General features: G+C 40.8%; 2 protein-coding genes across 2 annotated transcripts in view; both read right to left on the minus strand.

Annotated features, from left to right (window-relative positions):
• Window positions 1-19761, minus strand: part of LOC108711765 — a 79871-nt gene that overhangs the window by 37970 nt on the left and 22140 nt on the right. The window lies entirely within an intron of this gene.
• On the minus strand, window positions 435-12011 carry LOC121401660. The gene is made up of 7 exons (XM_041587366.1): window positions 11905-12011; window positions 10158-10544; window positions 7330-7695; window positions 5255-5617; window positions 4048-4155; window positions 837-865; window positions 435-700 (listed from the first exon to the last, which is right to left on the minus strand). The coding sequence occupies exons 1-7, from the start codon at window positions 11945-11947 to the stop codon at window positions 683-685; spliced, it is 1314 nt and encodes a 437-aa protein (XP_041443300.1). The 5' UTR covers window positions 11948-12011; the 3' UTR covers window positions 435-682.

The raw sequence follows: 19761 nt of genomic DNA on the forward strand, positions 1-19761 counted from the left end.
GTAGGCAGTAGGCCTAAAAGCAAAACAGTTCTCCATTACTGTTTTATATTATAAAAAAAAATGGCATGATATATTATAAGCACAAGGTCTATTTACTTTGGTCAAGCTGAAAAAGTTGTTTGTGGGGATATCCCAGCACTTTATATATATATATTTATATGCCACATAAGATGTTGGACCGGTAGAGTGTCAATCAGTCTGTATTGGGTGCCTTTAATAACGTGCTAAACCAATTCATTCTTTAGACAATTAGAACAACAATTACATTGGCAATGATGGAAAATGCCTTCAATTTAAGGGCATGGCAATCCTTTTTATCTTGATAAAGAGACCCAACCACATCCAACTTCAATAAGACTAAAAGTAAAATTGTTAAAACATTTTTAATCCATAAGTAATTACTAAAGGCCACTAAGAAAATAGAACTTCTGAAGGGTTTTACAGTATAATTTTATTGAGATTTCAATAGGTTTCAAAACCCAGTGCAATGATGTCTCTCCAACATTTTACTGGGGAATCTCCATTAACATTGAGTGTAGCAGAGCCTTGTAGGAGCCACATTCTTTTTATTTGTGCTAAGAATAAAGGTGTAGCTTTGTACAAATTGATTGATCATTAGGAGAAAATAAATCAATGTTTAGCAAATTAAGAAAGAAGAGGGTTGGATGATGCAAGGAGTCTTCTACTGGGGAACCAGGGTCTATAAAAGCAAAAATAAGTAGGAATAATTTAAAAAACTAGGCAAAGGCCGGATTGAGAGAGAGAGAGAGAGAGAGAGAGAGAGAGAGAGAGAAAGAGTTGTGCATTGTATAGCGAGGAGTAAGTATTTGACTTACTTTCATCTGATAAATAGTATAAATGTCTTCTGTGGAAAAAAGAAAAAGAAATCTTCCATGAGATTCAGTTTAACACTTGTATTGCAGGTATAGTTATTATAAATGTAGATACACAGTAAAACATCAGTTGTACAAAGTGGGGATACACACAAAATTGCAAAATTTTTATATTTAATTTTGCAATCTGACACGAGCTAGACATATTGTCCATTTCCCAGGTATCCCCAGTCATGTGACTTGTGCTCTGATAATTTTCAGTCACTCTTTACTGCTACACTGCAAGTTGGAGTGATATTATCCCCCTCCCTTCCCCAACTAGCAGCCTAAAAATAGAACAATGGGAAGGTAACATTTAATAGCTCTCTGACACAAGATAAGAGCTCCTTGGTACATATGAGATAGCAATTTGCAATTGGTTTTAATTTTTTATTATTTGTGATTTTTGAGTTATTTAGCTTTTTATTCAGCAGTTCTTGGGTTTGCAATTTCAGCAATGTGGTTGCCCTAGCAACCATGCATTGTTACTCTACCAACCATGCATTGATTTAAATAGGAGACTAGAATATTAGAGGGCCTCAAAAGAAAGATGAGTAAAAAAAAAGTAGCAATTTCTTACAGAACACTTGTTTTTTGGGGTTATTAATCTTACTTGGAAGCTTGAAAGAGTCAGAGGCAACAAATTTAAAAAACTAAAGAAAATAAACAATGAAGACCAATTGAAAAGTTGCTTAGAAATGGCCTTTGTATAACATACTAAAAGTTAACTTAAAGGAAAACTATACCCCCAAAATGAACACATAGTTTATATCATATTAAGTGGCATATTAAAGAATCTTACCAAACTGGTCTATATATTTAAGTAAATATTGCCCTTTTACATTTCTTGCCTTGAGCCACCATATCGTCATAGTACCCTCACTCATCTGTTCATGATACAACTTCTAAAATTCACCAGTTTTCCTTTCATGACCAAAATTACAGTTCATTCACATCATACTGTGCTGCATTGCTCTCTAACATAGTAGTTAGGTTGAAAAAAGACACAGGTCCCTTCTGAAGCCTCTCCAATTTGCCTCAGAGGGGGAAAAATGTTCCTAAATTCAAGATCTCAATCAGACTATTCAAGATCAACTTGTACTATGAGCTATCTTCCATAACCCTGTATTCCCTCACTTGCTAAACACCATCCAACCCCTTCTTATACCTATCTAATGTATCAGCCTGTACCCCTGATTCACTTCCCAGCTCTCCCTGTAACACCCCTTTCCCTCCTCTAATCTCATTGGCTCCCTCCTGTCTGCTGGGAGGAGCTTCTGGTGAATAAAGCATCCGACCCTTCCTTGTACCTATCTAATGTATCAGCCTGTACCACTGATTCCGGGAGACAATTCCACATCTTCACAGCTCTCACTGTAACAAACCCCTTCCCAATATTTAGCTGGAACCTCTTTTCTTCTTATCGGAATGGGTGACCTTGTGTCAGCTGGAAAGACCTACTGGTAAATAAAGCATTAGAGAGATTATTATATGATCCCCTTATATATTTATACATAATTATCATATCACCCCTTAAGCACCTCTTCTCCAGCGTGAACATCCCAAATTTGGCCAGTCTTTCCTCATAACTTAGATTTTCCCTTTACCAGCTTAGTTGCCCTTCTCTGTACCCTCTCTAATACAATAATGTCCTGTTTGAGTGATGGAGACCAAAACTGTACGGCATATTCTAGATGGGGCCTTACCAGTGCTCTATACAGTGGAACAATGACCCCCTCCTCCCGTGAATCTCTGGCCCATTTAATACAGTTGAAGACCTTATTTGCCCTTGATGCTGCTGACTGGCATTGCTTGCTACAGACAAGTTTATTATCTACAAGGACTTCAAGGTCTTTTTCCATTATGGATTTGCCTAGTGCAGTCCCATTAAGGGTATGAATAACTTGTATATTTTTACATCCCAGGTGCATGACAGCTACTGCCCCCGCTGTCCAGCATCTTACTTACCTCATCATAAAAAGCAATCAAATTAGTCTGACATGACCTATCCTTTATAAAGCCATGCTGATTGCTGCTCATAATGCCATTCACTAGGACACAATTTTGAATACAATGCCATAATAAGCCTTCACATATTTTGCCCAACAAGTCAAACTTACTGGCATATAATTTCGGCTGCGATCATAATCCCTTTTTAAATATTTGAATGACATTATCTTTCTTCCAATCCATATGTACCATTCAAAATGAAACTAAATCTGAGAAAATCCTAAATAGAGGCCAATCTAAAACTGAACTAAACTCCCAAAGGAAACCCGGGGTTGTATGCCATCTGGCCCTGTTGCCTTTTTCACATTAATTTATATTAAAGCTTTATGAACCATTTCCTGAGTCAGCCACTGACTAGATTGTGCTGAGCCAACAGTGCAGTTATAAAGTGAGCCTGGGAACTCTGACTGATTGTATACACTGATGAAAAGAACTGATTTAGCACATTTGCCTTTTCTGTAGCTGTTACAATACTGGTACCATTATTAAAAGCAGCAACACTCTAAACTCGCATCTTTTTACTAATAATATACTTAAAAAACATTTTGGGGTTAGTCTTAGCCTCTACCGCAATGCGCTCCTCCTCTCTCATCTACTATGCATATTACAAATATAAGAGCTAATAAAAATGGCAACATTTGGGCCAGGTCTATTAACCAATAACAACTGTTATGCCTCCAGCATTGTTTGATTGTTTGTGAAGTACCCCTTGCTGGTTTATGTGATGTTTGCACATGTGAAAAATTTCCTCTACCATGTGACCATGAGTAAATGGTCAGTAGACAATACAAGGAGTTAATGTGCTGAGGAGCCTGGAACAGAAGACCCTGGTATCAAATTTGGAGTCCAAAGGTGACTAATTACTTTAGTGAAGTCAGCGATGCTCTGTATAAGATAAATATAGTGGTATGAACCCTATATGCTTAATCTTAGCAATACTACAAAAATACTCAAGTGGTTCTCAAGGAAGAGCCAAATTCTGATATTTCTGTCTGTAAAATAAGTCTCTTCGGTTAAAAACTCTTGGCACCTAAACTCTTCTTCTTAAGAACACAAGTGTTGCAGCTCCTCTAACAAATTTGCAAGATAACAATGCTCTGCTCTGAGCAGCCACGGTTTTTAAGGGCAATTATCTTCTACAGGTTACAAATATATATATACTTACCCCTTATTTTAATAAATCCCAGAATGCCAGTTGGAATCAAAATGCAGATCAGCGCACATCGGACCAATATAATGATGTAGAGTGTCCACTGGGAAGTGGGTCCATGGACTAGGAGAGCAAATAAATGAGAAACTAATGGTGTTAAAATAATAAAGGTAAAATAACCCCAAAATGATCAGGCAAATCTAATTTTATTTCTTATTATATTACATGCGACACTGAGTTTGCAAGGGGTATCAACCTTATGTAAGGTCATCAAAAATAAATGGATGAAACTCATGAGGATATGACTTTATATGAAGTCAGAGAGAAATCCTCATACCACAATATCTCTAACATTAAATGGAGATGGAACCTCTATTCCATGACACATGTCAAAGCACTGATATGGTTTTACTTCTCACACACATAGATATATATGTTATATGTTTAGTTATACAGGGAACTCTGAGTATCACTCATGTATCATAAGGCATAATGTACCCCCTACTGTAAATGATAAGGATATTAGAAGTCACTGAGGGGTTGTTCTGTGACCATATAAAGGCACAAGGCTGCAGGCTGAGTTATACAGGGAACTCTGAGTATCACTCATGTATTATAAGGGATAATGTACCCCCTACTGTAAATGATAAGGATATTAGAAGTCACTGAGGGGTTCTGTGACCATATAAAGGCACAAGGCTGTAGTGAGTATCACTCATGTTTTATAATTGAGACTGTACCCCTGAATTCACAAATAACTTAATACTGATTTTAGAGATGACATCACTAACCACAGTCTATAAGCATTTAATATAAATGATATTCTTGGTACACTTGTGTATATAGTGAATAAAGTCCCCCCTCTTGTAAAATATAAGGATATTATAAGTTACCAAGGCGTTTCATGACCATATAAAAACACGAGGCTAAAGGCCGAGTGTTTTTATATTGGTCATGGAACTCCAAGGTAACTTCTAATATCCTCATATTTTGCCACTGGGGGTACTTTATTCACTATATACACAAGTTTCAATGAGTCAAGTGACAGAAATCACATCAGAACTCACCGTTTATAACTGATGATATCAGAACTCACTGTTTATAAGGATATAATTTACAGGATATTCATGGCTTTTGTGTAATATATATATATACACACATACTGATTTTATTTCTTGCAAAGAAAATATAATTTCACTCCGATAGCATATTCCCTACCTACCATTCACAACGTGTAGAAGTGTCCCTGCTCCTTCCTCCAGTAATGTTTCAATGGTGTTTTGCTGAGTATCATTACACAGGCGCATTGCCACACGGCAGTAGAAGTTGGTGTTATCCATTCCAATCACCTCTTCCAGATAAAGGTCTGACTGACCCACCAGTCTGGTTTTGCCCCGGTATCGGGGGTGAATTAATTCTGGGTGTGGGTGATAGGCAAAGCCCTCACGTGGGTTCCCAAACATCCAGTATATCCCGAGCCACAAGGGATCTTCATCCTCTGGTAATGTAAAGTTACAGCTGATAGTAGAGGAGTTTGTGAATGTGACCTCCTTTGGCTGCTTGATCTTCATTCGATTGTTTTTTCCTAAAATCAGAAGAATAATGTGAGTAGATGACAGAGGGGGGTTGGACATTCACCAGACCCTACGAAATCTCAGCTACAAAATAAAGATTTATGTGAAATGAACAGCAGAAAGTAACTATTTGATTGGTGGCTGCACCTTAAGAGTAGTGATGGGCGAATTTGGGGCGTTTCGCCAAAAAATTCGATAATTTCCCGCAAAATTTGCAAAATGGTGAAAAATTCACAAAACGGCACCGGTGTCTCACGACCATCGAATAGGCTACTATGACCTTCGACTTCGATTCGAATGATTCGAACTAAAAATCGTTCGACTATTCAACCATTCGATAGTCGAAGTACTGTCTTTTTAAAAAATACTTTGAATACCTACTTCGGCAGTTTAAACCTACCGAGCTACAATGTTAGCCTATGGGGACCTTCCCGATTGTTCGATTCGAAGGATTTCATCGTTCGAACGATTTTTCCTTCGATCGATCGATCGTAGTATTTGCGGTAAATCCTTTCGACTTCGATATTCGAAGTCGAAGGATTTGACTTTGAGGGTTTATTAACCCTCTATATTCGACCCTTAGTAAATGTGCCCCTTACAGTTAACTCAAAGGTGAACAACCCCTTTAAATCTTTATCCACCACTACAACTGTCAGTATTTCAGGACATTGCTTCATGTATGATTTGTGTATTTATGTGTCATGTGACAGTTACATGGAGCTGTGTGACTTGTTCATGGCAGTTATTGTACAATGTCTGAGATGTTTGATCTTTGTTCATAGCAAATCATCATGTATTCTTTACATTCTCTGTGATTTGTTTCACATCTCTACTCCTAATAATTCAGACAATTCTACAGACTTCAACTCTCAGGTGCAGATTTATCAGGGTCAAATTCAAAATTTGAATTCAAAATTTGAATTTTCAAGTTTTTGTATGGTCAAAACTGTCAAATTTGAATAGGGAGTTAATCAAATGCGATCAGAGTCTTTTAAAAAAAAAAAACTTTGAATTCGATTTTTGAGATTTATCATTATCTGGCCCTTTAAGAACTCAAATGCAACTATTCACCACCTAAAACCTGCCCAATTGCTGTTGAAGTCAATGGGAGAGGTCCAGGAATCAATTTTGAGTTGTTTTCAGCCTTCCTGACATTCGTATTTCTGGAGAAAAAACTCTAATTGAGTTTTTAAAATATGAATCGAATTCAATTCAAGTTTTTGGGTCAATTACATTTTTTTTAATTACATTAAAAAGTTTGATTTTTTTAAATAAATTTCAATTTGTAGAATTTATGGGAGTTTTGAAAAACTCACATGAATTTGAAATTCAACCTTTGATAAATGTCCCTCTCGGTCTCTTTCATTAGAGTTTGGGAGGTTTATGTGAATGTCAGACTATACACTGCCTCAGGCTAATATGTAGTGAGGAAAGAACAATAATAAAATATAAATATATTACAGAGGGACTCAAGTCTATGCATTTATGTCCCTTCTATAGACTTCTAGTAATGTCAGTGATACAATTGCACCAGATTCTCTAAATAAACGTATTTGTGGGCTGTGGCTGAGGGATTCTGGGGCAGATCAATATATCACTATATTCCTTCTGAGGCCACAATGTACTTGTTATGGATCACTTTTGCAGGAGGTTGGAAATAAATATAACTGTCAGTGTAACCCAGGTATTTTTTATTAGTAAATGATATTCCAATGACAAATACCTGTAATGATCAGGTTTGTTCCTCTCTCTCTCTGAGTTGTATAAACTTGTCCATCTCCAGTCACTTGTGCCCCACAGCAGTACCAGCCTCTGTCATTGGTCGTCACCCGCTTGATTAGGATGGATGCGCCTCCTTCCCCAGCCACAGAAATCCTCTCTCTGTCCTCTCTTCTTACTGCCCCTGTGCTACTGTTATATATAACTGTCCCACAGCTTTGGGACTGACCAAAGCTCCACTGAACACTGGATACAGATATTTTCTGAATTTTCTTCTTGGAGCTGATGGAGAAATGACAGGGAATTGTCACAGTGTCACCAACCAGAGCAGAGATGAATGGAGGCTGATGCATAGTCATCTTATTCTCACCTACAGAATAGAATATCCAAACAGAGACAGAAATTAGTTATATTATATGTTTGCTATAACTGCAGTAAAGCACTGCGTATCTTGACAGCGCTATATAAATAAATGATGATGATGATGATGATGATGATGATATTATAGTAACATAATAACTAAACTGTCTGTCCCCTGTATATACAGAGAGAGGGAAGGATGAGATGTCTGTCCCCTGTATATACAGAGAGAGGGAAGGATGAGATGTCTGTCCCCTGTATATACAGAGAGAGGGAAGGATGAGCCGTCTGTCCCCTTTATATACAGAGAGAGGGAAGGATGAGATGTCTGTCCCCTGTATATACAGAGAGAGGGAAGGATGAGATGTCTGTCCCCGTATATACAGAGAGAGGGAAGGATGAGATGTCTGTCCCCTGTATATACAGAGAGAGGGAAGGATGAGATGTCTGTCCCCTGTATATACAGAGAGAGGGAAGGATGAGGTGTCTGTCCCCTGTATATACAGAGAGAGGGAAGGATGAGCCGTCTGTCCCCTGTATATACAGAGAGAGGGAAGGATGAGATGTCTGTCCCCTGTATATACAGAGAGAGGGAAGGATGAGATGTCTGTCCCCTGTATATACAGAGAGAGGGAAGGATGAGATGTCTGTCCCCTGTATATACAGAGAGAGGGAAGGATGAGATGTCTGTCCCCTGTATATACAGAGAGAGGGAAGGATGAGATGTCTGTCCCCTGTATATACAGAGAGAGGGAAGGATGAGCCGTCTGTCCCCTGTATATACAGAGAGAGGGAAGGATGAGATGTCTGTCCCCTGTATATACAGAGAGAGGGAAGGATGAGATGTCTGTCCGCTGTATATACAGAGAGAGGGAAGGATGAGATGTCTGTCCCCTGTATATACAGAGAGAGGGAAGGATGAGGTGTCTGTCCCCTGTATATACAGAGAGAGGGAAGGATGAGATGTCTGTCCGCTGTATATACAGAGAGAGGGAAGGATGAGATGTCTGTCCCCTGTATATACAGAGAGAGGGAAGGATGAGGTGTCTGTCCCCTGTATATACAGAGAGAGGGAAGGATGAGATGTCTGTCCCCTGTATATACAGAGAGAGGGAAGGATGAGATGTCTGTCCCCTGTATATACAGAGAGAGGGAAGGATGAGCCGTCTGTCCCCTGTATATACAGAGAGAGGGAAGGATGAGCCGTCTGTCCCCTGTATATACAGAGAGAGGGAAGGATGAGATGTCTGTCCCCTGTATATACAGAGAGAGGGAAGGATGAGATGTCTGTCCCCTGTATATACAGAGAGAGGGAAGGATGAGATGTCTGTCCCCTGTATATACAGAGAGAGGGAAGGATGAGATGTCTGTCCCCTGTATATACAGAGAGAGGGAAGGATGAGATGTCTGTCCCCTGTATATACAGAGAGAGGGAAGGATGAGATGTCTGTCCCCTGTATATACAGAGAGAGGGAAGGATGAGATGTCTGTCCCCTGTATATACAGAGAGAGGGAAGGATGAGATGTCTGTCCCCTGTATATACAGAGAGAGGGAAGGATGAGCCGTCTGTCCCCTGTATATACAGAGAGAGGGAAGGATGAGCCGTCTGTCCCCTGTATATACAGAGAGAGGGAAGGATGAGATGTCTGTCCCCTGTATATACAGAGAGAGGGAAGGATGAGATGTCTGTCCCCTGTATATACAGAGAGAGGGAAGGATGAGATGTCTGTCCCCTGTATATACAGAGAGAGGAAAGGATGAGATGTCTGTCTCCTGTATATACAGAGAGAGGGAAGGATGAGATGTCTGTCCCCTGTAGATACAGAGAGAGGGAAGGATGAGCCGTCTGTCCCCTGTATATACAGAGAGAGGGAAGGATGAGGTGTCTGTCCCCTGTATATACAGAGAGAGGGAAGGATGAGGTGTCTGTCCCCTGTATATACAGAGAGAGGGAAGGGTGAGATGTCTGTCCCCTGTATATACAGAGAGAGGGAAGGATGAGATGTCTGTCCCCTGTATATACAGAGAGAGGGAAGGATGAGATGTCTGTCCCCTGTATATACAGAGAGAGGGAAGGATGAGCCGTCTGTCCCCTTTTTTATACAGAGAGAGGGAAGGATGAGATGTCTGTCCCCTGTATATACAATTATTTTACCCCAAGGAACTTGGTTTAGCCAACAAAACATAACGGTTTATATCAATCTTTCTACAAGAACTGGTAGAATTGTGAGAGGCTTTTATTGGCTGATACATTGTGAGTGTAATTTTCTATTCACTCCTGCAAATTTGGAATTAATAAGTAACAGTGACCTGTAGATCAACCTTTCCCCTTGGACTAACACTAATTCTTGTCTTCAACAAGAAGATTTTTTGTGGGAGAGGTGGACATTGGTCTCCATTTGTCCCTTTTTCACTTTTCTCCCCTCTCATCTTCCATCATTTGCACCTCCTTTTATTTATATTATACTTACCCCTCACAGTTAGCCGGGTGCCTCCTCCATTTTGCCACTGCTGAATGATCGTGTTTTGATTTAGAAGTTGGACCCGGCAGCAGAAGTTCTTTCTATCACTTGTTCTTACACTGGTCAGAGTGATGGTCCCATTCTGAGCCTGAGGATCTCCCACCAGTGACACCCTTCCCTTGTATTCCTGTATTGTGTTGCCATATCTGCTGTTATATATGGGAGCTCCACAATAAGAGATATTTCCAGCTTGAAAGACAATTGCCCTATTAGTAATTGCTGTGAGATTTCTGGAGAAGACAAAACTGCATGGGAAGGTCACTGAGTCTCCAGCAAATACTTCCACTCCTGAAGGTTGGTCTACACAGTATTGTCCTGGTCTCCCCCACACGGCACCTTCAATAGAAGATTCATTGGATGTTCAGCTCAGTGTAACTGTGATATATGTCAGATATGGGAAATTCAGATTGAGGAGACTATAAAAAGGCCTTTGATGAGCAGAGAATGATGAAAGGAGCCTTTGACTAGAAGTAGAAGTGGCTCATCCTATACTGGGCGGGTATCACACAGACACAACTGGAAAGTCTAATATTAATTAAATGTGGTGAATTGTGATCTTTTGGGTCCCACATACAGTCTAATCTATTAGAATCACATTCTGCAAGTACCACTGGCCTGTGATAGATTTACAGTCTTAGTATGAGAGAGTGACCAAAGAAATATGCCAAAAGGCTGGTTTCCCCTTTATGTTAGGGTGGCCTTACACAGGCAGATACTGCTCCTTTAGATGATTCAGCAGCTTATCTGCCTGTGTAGGGGGCGTTGGGATGGGTGTCCCTGATCGATCGATATCTGATAGGGCAGGTTTAATTCATCTTTGTGATCGAGGACCACATTGGCTAATTGCTGTGGTCTTCCCCCCGTTGGATAATATTATCAGCACTTTAATCAATATCACCCTGTCTTTGGTGGTCATATTTGGTTAAGGGTGCCATACACTATAAGATCTGCTAATTTTGCGATGGCCACTTTTATACAAAGTGGGAGATGTAAACTTCAGTGAAGGTGTTGCTAGAGAATATTAAAAAGTAATATGAGATTAAAAAAATATAATCTTAAAGGATAAGTAAACATAAGAACTTTTGAAATGTACATTTATTATATGTTTTTTTAAATTCCAAGATATTAAGGGATACACGTACTGTTAATATAAATGAATTGCGTTACAACAGCGCCACCTGCTGGTCAGTTTCCCACCAGTCTGACCAGCAAGTAGTCAAGGAAGTTGTCAGGAGAAAGAAAGAGGCTGCTCTGATGTTCTTCTGCTTAGGAAAAACAATTAGAAACCTTTCTAAGCAGAATTTAAAAAACATAAATAATGAATGTACATTGCAAACGTGCTTAGAATGGCCCCCTCATCAGTTTATTGTTTACTTATCCTTTAAGAAGAAAAAATATCATTAAACTGCCCCTTGTAAATGTGAATGTGACTTTGGATTGTAAGATCCCCTGGGGCAGGGGCTGATGGGCATAATGTATAATCTCTGTAAAGTGCTACAGAATATGTCAGTTCACTATAAATAAAGGATAATAATAATCCACAGCGAGTGAATGAAACATAATTTATATATGTAGGTGTGTACTGAACCCCACACAGAAAAAACAACACACAATTTCAATCAGTGACACAGAAAAGGTCAAAATAAATGAACTTACCCCAAAGAGACAACACGAGGGATGGAATGGACGTACTTACCCCACAGAGAGAGCACAGAGCAGAGAAGGAGAAGACCACACATGCTGAGGAGCTTGGATAACACTTAGTTACTCTGATGCTACAAAACATCTTTAAATTAAACTTCCCCTTTTTAGTTTCGAGTAAAGACAAATATGGAAACAATAATACAAATAAGCTGAGCCCAAATAAGATAAAACAAAGGTGGGCTGAACAGAAAGTCTGGGAATGTAGCAGAGCCAGAACAAGGAGTAGGCACCTGCCTAGGGCACAATCACTTGGTCGGCAATTCTTAGTGTGTCAGTGTTTCTTTGTTGGCCTTTAATATTAAACTAACCCTGTGACTTTAAATCTGGATCCACCAAAAGCATGGCTGCTGCTTGCACTGCAGTGAGACAGTTTTCAGCCACAGCCTGGCCAATCAGCAAGAAGGATTTGCTTCTGACCTTGTGACCTCTCTGAAAGAAGTTTGGAGCCAAAATGAAAGTGAGGCTAAGGTTAACCAGGAAGTAGAGAAGAGGAAAACATGGTCTCTACACAGAACTACTGAGAGCAGCCTGAGATTTCTTCTCTCTGCTGTGAGTGTTCCTGCTGATTTATCTGAGTAGGAAGCCAGGGATTTCACCTATAGAATATTTACACATATAGGGAATCCCATAGTCAGAGCACAGGGAGTTAGTTAACCCTTTCCAGTCAGCCATCATAGTGAGTGGAACTAGTGCAGCTGCCTGAGCTATTGCTGGGGAAGTAATCCCTGTAGGATAGATAGGACTTCAGGCCTGTAGTGAGTTGCCAGCGTCTACACCCGATCTGGACTGTGGATTTCCCATCAGCCTCCGTGACAGTGGATCCTCAGGAATTCAGGAAGCCTTTCCCTATGTAGGGGAAAAGTCTTGCAGGCCTTGCTTGGCCCCCCTTAATGGAGTGAACAGTTTCTAGGTGCCCATGAGGCCCTTCTAGAAACTGTTCAAGGTTATGTGTAACATCTGCTGAGAAGGTTCTTATCACTATTCTGTTATGTTTTTGTTCTCAGTAACAAGGTGCAATATCTTTGAGACTCGCACATAGTGTTACTCCCTTTATTTTCACATAACTAGCTAATCACACTGACTTGTACTCCTCCTCACTCCCTATACTCCCTTCCGTACTCCTTTCACATACCATTCCCATGAAGTTCCCCACCAGAGGGTATATAATGTGTGGTCAATCTTTTGTTTCTCAGTTCTGACCTACTTGTGTATCAGAACCCACGGAGCTCGTGTATGTTTATTATATAAATAATAAACCTGGATTATTCCTTTTACCTCGGTGATCTCCGGTCTTTGGATTATTCCCTAACAAAATGGTGGAGATAATGCGGGCAGGCTCAAGACGCTGACTTCACCCATCCACAGTGAGGACCCGGAGAACTAACGGGACAGGAGTGGCCACACAGGGTAAGCATACCTTGTTCTGTCTCCTTTCTTCTCCGGTTCCAAACGGACAGGGTGTTGCTGTGCAAGCAGCCTGACCCAAGGTGATCACTCGAGGTATCTATGTTTGTCTTAACCATGTGTCCTGTATGAATGTGCATGTGATTGGGGACTAATTGCAAAGTGAAAAAGTTCTAACTTTTCTATACTCTTGCTGCTTATAAGAATTGTACTAACTTACCTGGTCAGACCCCAGTATACCCCAAGATAGTCTGCGTACTTGAGGGAAGAGGGCATTTTTTTTAGTTGAGATGAAATAGGCTCACTAAGGCATTTGGCCAGAATGAGTGTAAGACTCCGTTAGGAGCATCTCGCCCTAGCGGGGAGGATTGTGAACAGAGGCTGATCACCTCTGCGCGTTCACCAAGGAGAGTGAGCGCAAGACAGTCGCTAGGCAGAGTGACTGTAGAGCATTCACCAGGTAGTGTGATTGCTGTTGAATATGGCAAAGATGTAGTGGCTTACTTGCCTAAGTGGAGTACACTTACAGAGAGTAAGTCATTTGCCATTCCTCCCAAACGATACGTGGGATCACCAGACAAGAGTACAAGCATTTAAGTACATACGCAGCACAGCAGTGATATATCAGAAGCTTTAGCCCCACAGACTTGAGTGGTTGTAACTCATAAGGCATACATAGAGCCGTCAGCCTCCCCACTCTATGATGGGTTGTTTTCCCGTAATAGCTAAGAGCAAGAGAGAGGCAGCAAAAGAGGTAAATGGTCAAGTATGTGCCCTAGAAAGTCAGGAAAGTGCCTCAGAATCAAAGGAAGCTAGAAAGCAAAGAGAGGAACAAGAAAAGTTGATAGCAGAAGGGTTAAGTTTGATAATAGAGAACAGTGAAAAAAAAATTGACACCAAAAAGACAAACAGCTCAGAGATAAGTTCTCTGAAAGTTATAGCTCAGATACAGACAAGCAGGCTGTCCCCAGCCCCACAGCTAAGCTCTACCCCGCCCGTACAATACAAAGTAGAGAAAAAGGGGGGCGACGGGGGACGCTGCAGAAGTGCGTCTAACTAAAAACACACAGATCTTAGAAGGATTTTTCAAGATGTTCCACAGCCCCATACTAATCCACACAAATTTGCACAGGAACTCTTGTGTGTCAATGGTGCTCATAAGCCTAATTAGACCAATATATTATTTGTACTCAAAGCGTGTGGTCCAGGGGATTACCAAATGTTAGACAAAATGTATTGAGATACTAACCCTGTTGACCCAGCCCAAGTCGGAGTCTGTTTACATGCTCTGAAAAGTACAGTAAGCACCAATTTTTTTCTTTCAGAAGCTTCTTGGGAAATAGTTTTCAAATTTAACCAAGATGCCAAAGAGTCTGCTGTCCAGTATGCTATTACCTTTGTGGTAGGACTACTAAATGATCCTCAAAGTAACCTCAGCATACATAGTCTTGCCTGGAAGCATAAGAAGTTAGAAAAGATAATTGCCGTTGCCACAAGTTGAGAACTCCTGTCTTAAGCCCCAGCAGGTGTTACTCGTTCAGCAACAGTCTAACAACTTCCAGGATAATTCCCAAAACTCAAAAAACAATAACTAACAGACAGCAGAACAGGTCAGATAACCGTGACAAAAAGACAGTTGTTTGTGTTAATTGTAATAATCAAGGGCATTATGCATATAAGTGCATATCCCCAAAGAAAGCCCTTTCCCTGCAGGAGATGCAGCCCCTTCACATTCCAATGCATCCCTCATAAATCCTGCTTGAAGGTGCGACGCAGCCCCGGTACCAGTATTTCCAAACACTTCTAATCACCATCCAGACCTCCTAATTGAAGTGTTTATTAATTAAAAGACCCTAACTTTGTTTACTGAATACTGGTGCTGCCCGCTCAGTTTTAAAGACTCACTCAAACCTGCCATTATCTGGTAATGTAGTCACGGCAGTGTGAGTTGGAGGAAATCCTCTCCCTATGGCAGAAACAAGCCCATCGCAAGTGTCCATTGGTCCTGTATCCACAAAAGCTGCCTTTCTTTTAAGTGCCTCCATCCCTGACAGTTTCATAGGTAGGGACATCCTTTCTAAACCAGTGTGCACCATATACTGTAATCCGGATACAGTATTTGTGCCTGTCCTGCCTCCATAAGTGTCTGAGATGACCAATGCACTAGATACTACTAATCTTCTGTCACTAAAAGAAATTTCTGAGGAGGAAGATACTGTACCTCCTAAATTACAATGTGTTTCAAGTGATTTGTGGGCTTTATCACCAACAGATGTTGGGTTCATGTCATCCATCCCACCAGTGTCCATACAAGTAGACCCAAAGGGCCCCCCCCCACCCAAAAAAATCTCACAGTACCCACTGTCCAGGGCAAAGGTATAGGGGATTGGCCCAGTAATTCAAGGGTTACTTGATAAGGGAGTGTTATACCATAGGATTAGCCCTGTAAATATGCCCATCTTGCCAATTAAAAAGCCCGGCAAGAATGAGTGGCGGTTTGTTCAGGATCTCAGAGCAGTTAACGAAGTTGTTATTGCAGCCCATCCGGTAGTGCCACTACCGAAACAGGTTGCAGTCATTAAGTACTACGCCCACACTGGGTCCTCTGACCCTGTAGCACAAGATAATGCCTATGCTGATGTAGCTGCAAAGCAAGCAGCATTGTGTTATAAAATGTTTAAAGCATGTGTTGTAAAAGAACCAACTCTACCTGTTCCCTCTAGTGCTGTTTTTATCAGCCCTTCAGGACCAAATGGAACCTGAGGAGAAGGAACATTGGCTTAAAGCCAGATGTACACATACTCCGAATGTTGATGTTTTTTTTTTTTTTTGGCATTTAGGTGATTGCCCTGTTGCACCCCGTGCTCTGTTACCATATTTGGTTGCTGCCTCACATGATCTCACCCACACTTTTTATGGGGGGATATGTGATGTAGTGTCAGGAATGTGGTTTGCCCCCGGGTTCTCGTCTATTGCAGCCAAATATGTATAATTATGTTTTATTTGTTTGCAATATAATCTAGGTAAGACTATCAAACACTGACCTAAACCAATGTAACAATTTCAGATATTGCAGATAGATTTCCTACAGTTACCTACATGTTGTACCCATGCATATGTAATTGTTTGTGTTGACCAATTCCCTGGGTCCATTGTAAAAGCTTCAGATGCAGCTATAGCTAAAGAGTTAATTGCAGAGATTGTCTGCAGTTATGGACTGCCTGAGGTATTATCCTCTGCTCAAGGTACACGTTTCATGGGACAGGTAATGTAATTAATCTGCACAAAGACTTTGGGATTCATCAAATGTTACACACCATTTCATCCCCAAGCTAGTGGGAAAGTCTAAAGGGTGTTATTAAAAGCAGGCTAAGTAACGTATGTGCAGAGACTAAACTTGTGTGGCCAGATGCCCTTGATATAGTGCTTATGTCTGTCATGCACACTCCCCAAAGGCTAAGTAAACTCTCCCCATATGAAATATTGTTTGGGAGACAAGCACGCATGGCTCCGTACTTTCCTTCTACTCATCTTCTTTGCATGAACTATGGAAGAATGACTGAATATGTTTCTCAGTTACATAAGGAACTGACCAAATTGTGTTCTCGAGTTTATTCTTCATTACCAGATCCAGCGGATGTTCGGGAACCACATGCTCTCATTCCAGGAGATTGGATCCTCATAAGGAGACACAGTGCCAAAGATCTTCAACCTCGCTGAAAATGACCATTCCAGGTACTCCTCGTCACAGAAACAGCTGTAAAGGTTGAAGGGAAACCGACATCTCAACTTCCACCTGCGGTGTAAGTGGGGGGGAATTGTAGGACATAATAACGCCTCTTTCCCTCCACCACCTAAGTCCCAGGGACCCTAACGTGCAGTGCAAAAGACGTAGGTCCCCATCGGGTGAAGATCCTCAGCAGCACCATCATGTCTCTGTGTGCCAGATGCTTTGGCCCTAAGCCAGATAAAAGACTTATCATCTGTGTCTCCGTACTGCACATCATTATCTTCGTTGCTGTGCTGACGATAGCACTCATAAAGCCTGCAGGCAACGACAACTCACAAGTAAAAGCCTCACAAACTTCGGAGGCTAATGTGTCGTCAACCGATCAGGTTAAGGTTGTCAAAAGAGACTTATATGCATAACTGTTTGAGCCTAATGATAATGCTTTTGTTAAAATGTATGTTATAACAGCATCCACACTATTACTGATTGATGGATATGTACACATTATCCTTTGTCAGCTCGCAGTATGACATACGTAGCAGAATCTCTATCCTGTCAGGATATAGTTAACAGGCCTTGGGGTAATTTGACACTTCTCCAGTTTCATAAAACGGTGTCGCCAAAGGATATTGGTAAGTTGGTACACTTATGTTCTGATGGCCTTTGTATCAACAGTTCCGCTAATCATCTATACCTCCTTACACTTTACCTTCACCTTATTACTTTGTTTGTGGTAAATGTGCCTATCCGTGGCTACCAAAAGGCTCCCATGGTGTATGTATGATTGCTAAATTGCTTCATCCCACCTGGTATATGGAAGCTAAAGATATTAAGTTAGCTCAGATTCCAGCACACTTCCTAATGAAGCGTGCATCTTTAAAGGTAAGGCAAGAGCTCTCTTTAACTTCCCCTGAGGTAAATAGATGTTGCATTAAGAAAGCCTTTAGCCTTATGTCTAGTATGTTGTTGCTTGATAACATTACTAATGAATGTGACAACAGTTTGAAGATAGTAAGTCATGAACTCCAACAATTGAAGAAGGAAGTTCTGCCGCATTGTTTAGTGTTATATTATCTTCCAGCTAGTCAAGGAGGGTTAGGTACAGTTGTAATTACATTGATGACAAGCACCTGGTAAAGGTTTAGCAGAGGAAGGACACCTTTTTAACCAATCACAAGGAACAATCCATCTTCCCCTGGTTGGACCCATCCACATGGTTCCACGATATCAGTGCTAAGATTTTCCATACCATTCTATATGTCCTCGTTTGTGTTGGTGTCATCCTTCTAGTCATCTATTGTCTACCTAACATCATTTGTTGCTGTTGTTCTTGCTGTACCTCCTTATTGTCTCACTCTTTTCTAAAGGCCAGTTCTTCTAAACCTGTTCTGTTCTATCCTAAGAACACTAAAAGTCTAAAATTGACTTCAATGAACCACCACAGTGTATGAACATTATATACCAGATGTATTCTCATATAGGTTGTATGCATTGCATTTATAAGGTATGCTATATTTAATTGTTTGTTTTGTATTATTGTTGTCAGAAATACTGACAAAAGGGAGGTGTTGTAGGGGAAAAGTCTTGCAGGCCTTGCTTGGCCCCCCTTAATGGAGTGAACAGTTTCTAGGTGCCCATGAGGCCCTTCTAGAAACTGTTCAAGGTTATGTGTAACATCTGCTGAGAAGGTTCTTATCACTATTCTGTTATGTTTTTGTTCTCAGTAACAAGGTGCAATATCTTTGAGACTCGCACATAGTGTTACTCCCTTTATTTTCACATAACTAGCTAATCACACTGACTTGTACTCCTCCTCACTCCCTATACTCCCTTCCGTACTCCTTTCACATACCATTCCCATGAAGTTCCCCACCAGAGGGTATATAATGTGTGGTCAATCTTTTGTTTCTCAGTTCTGACCTACTTGTGTATCAGAACCCACGGAGCTCGTGTATGTTTATTATATAAATAATAAACCTGGATTATTCCTTTTACCTCGGTGATCTCCGGTCTTTGGATTATTCCCTAACACCTACACCAGCATTCCAAGCTCAGTGTGGATTAAAGCTGCCAGACTGCTTCCCTGTATCTGCTCTGCCTCACAGGATCCTTCTTCTTTTACTATCACCGGGAGTTGGTGAGACCTTCACTTTACACACCCCGGGGGGCATCAATCTGGTGTTGCAACACATACTTCTTCTATTACTACTTTGGTATATACCCTCAGACCTCTAGTGTGCACACTCACCATTCTTAAAGTGACAGTAGACATTTTCATACTAAGGGGTGATACTTATTATATTGTCTTATATTCATCGTATTATTGTCATTTCCCTGTTCTTATTGCATTACATATATTGCATTCTTAATATTACATATTACTGCATATCTGCCTATTGTGTGGTTTATTGTCTGCTACAATTGGTACCGAAATCACTGCTATTGCAGTTCCCAGGGAGTTGTATTCCACCAATATCTGGGTTTAGCCCTGGGTGGAGGCACTTAACTTATCCAAACCCCGCAAATCTCCCACTTAGCGGATGCTTGGGATCTATACTGTTAGCGCCACAGTGTGGCCCTGGATATTCCTGCCAAGAAAGGGTTACATGTGTTTACAGAGTCGCCTGCCCCAACCCAACCAGCGACTGTCATTTTTCCATTTTGTGCTCTTCCCGCCTCCAGCCAGACTGTACCTTATTTTCCAATCAAACTCAG

Source organism: Xenopus laevis, chromosome 3L, assembly GCF_017654675.1.
Source record: "Xenopus laevis strain J_2021 chromosome 3L, Xenopus_laevis_v10.1, whole genome shotgun sequence".
In the NCBI taxonomy this organism is placed as follows: domain Eukaryota; kingdom Metazoa; phylum Chordata; class Amphibia; order Anura; family Pipidae; genus Xenopus; species Xenopus laevis.

Coding starts and splice junctions, on each gene's coding strand:
- LOC121401660 (XM_041587366.1), bottom strand. CDS start 11,947: ATGTGTGGTCTTCTCCTTCTCTGCTCTGTGCTCTCTCTGTGGG. Junction 7,696..10,157: donor CACCCGGCTAACTGTGAGGG/GTAAGTATAATA, acceptor TCTATTCTGTAG/GTGAGAATAAGATGACTATG. Junction 866..4,047: donor GGGATTTATTAAAATAAGGG/GTAAGTATATAT, acceptor TTTTTTCCACAG/AAGACATTTATACTATTTAT.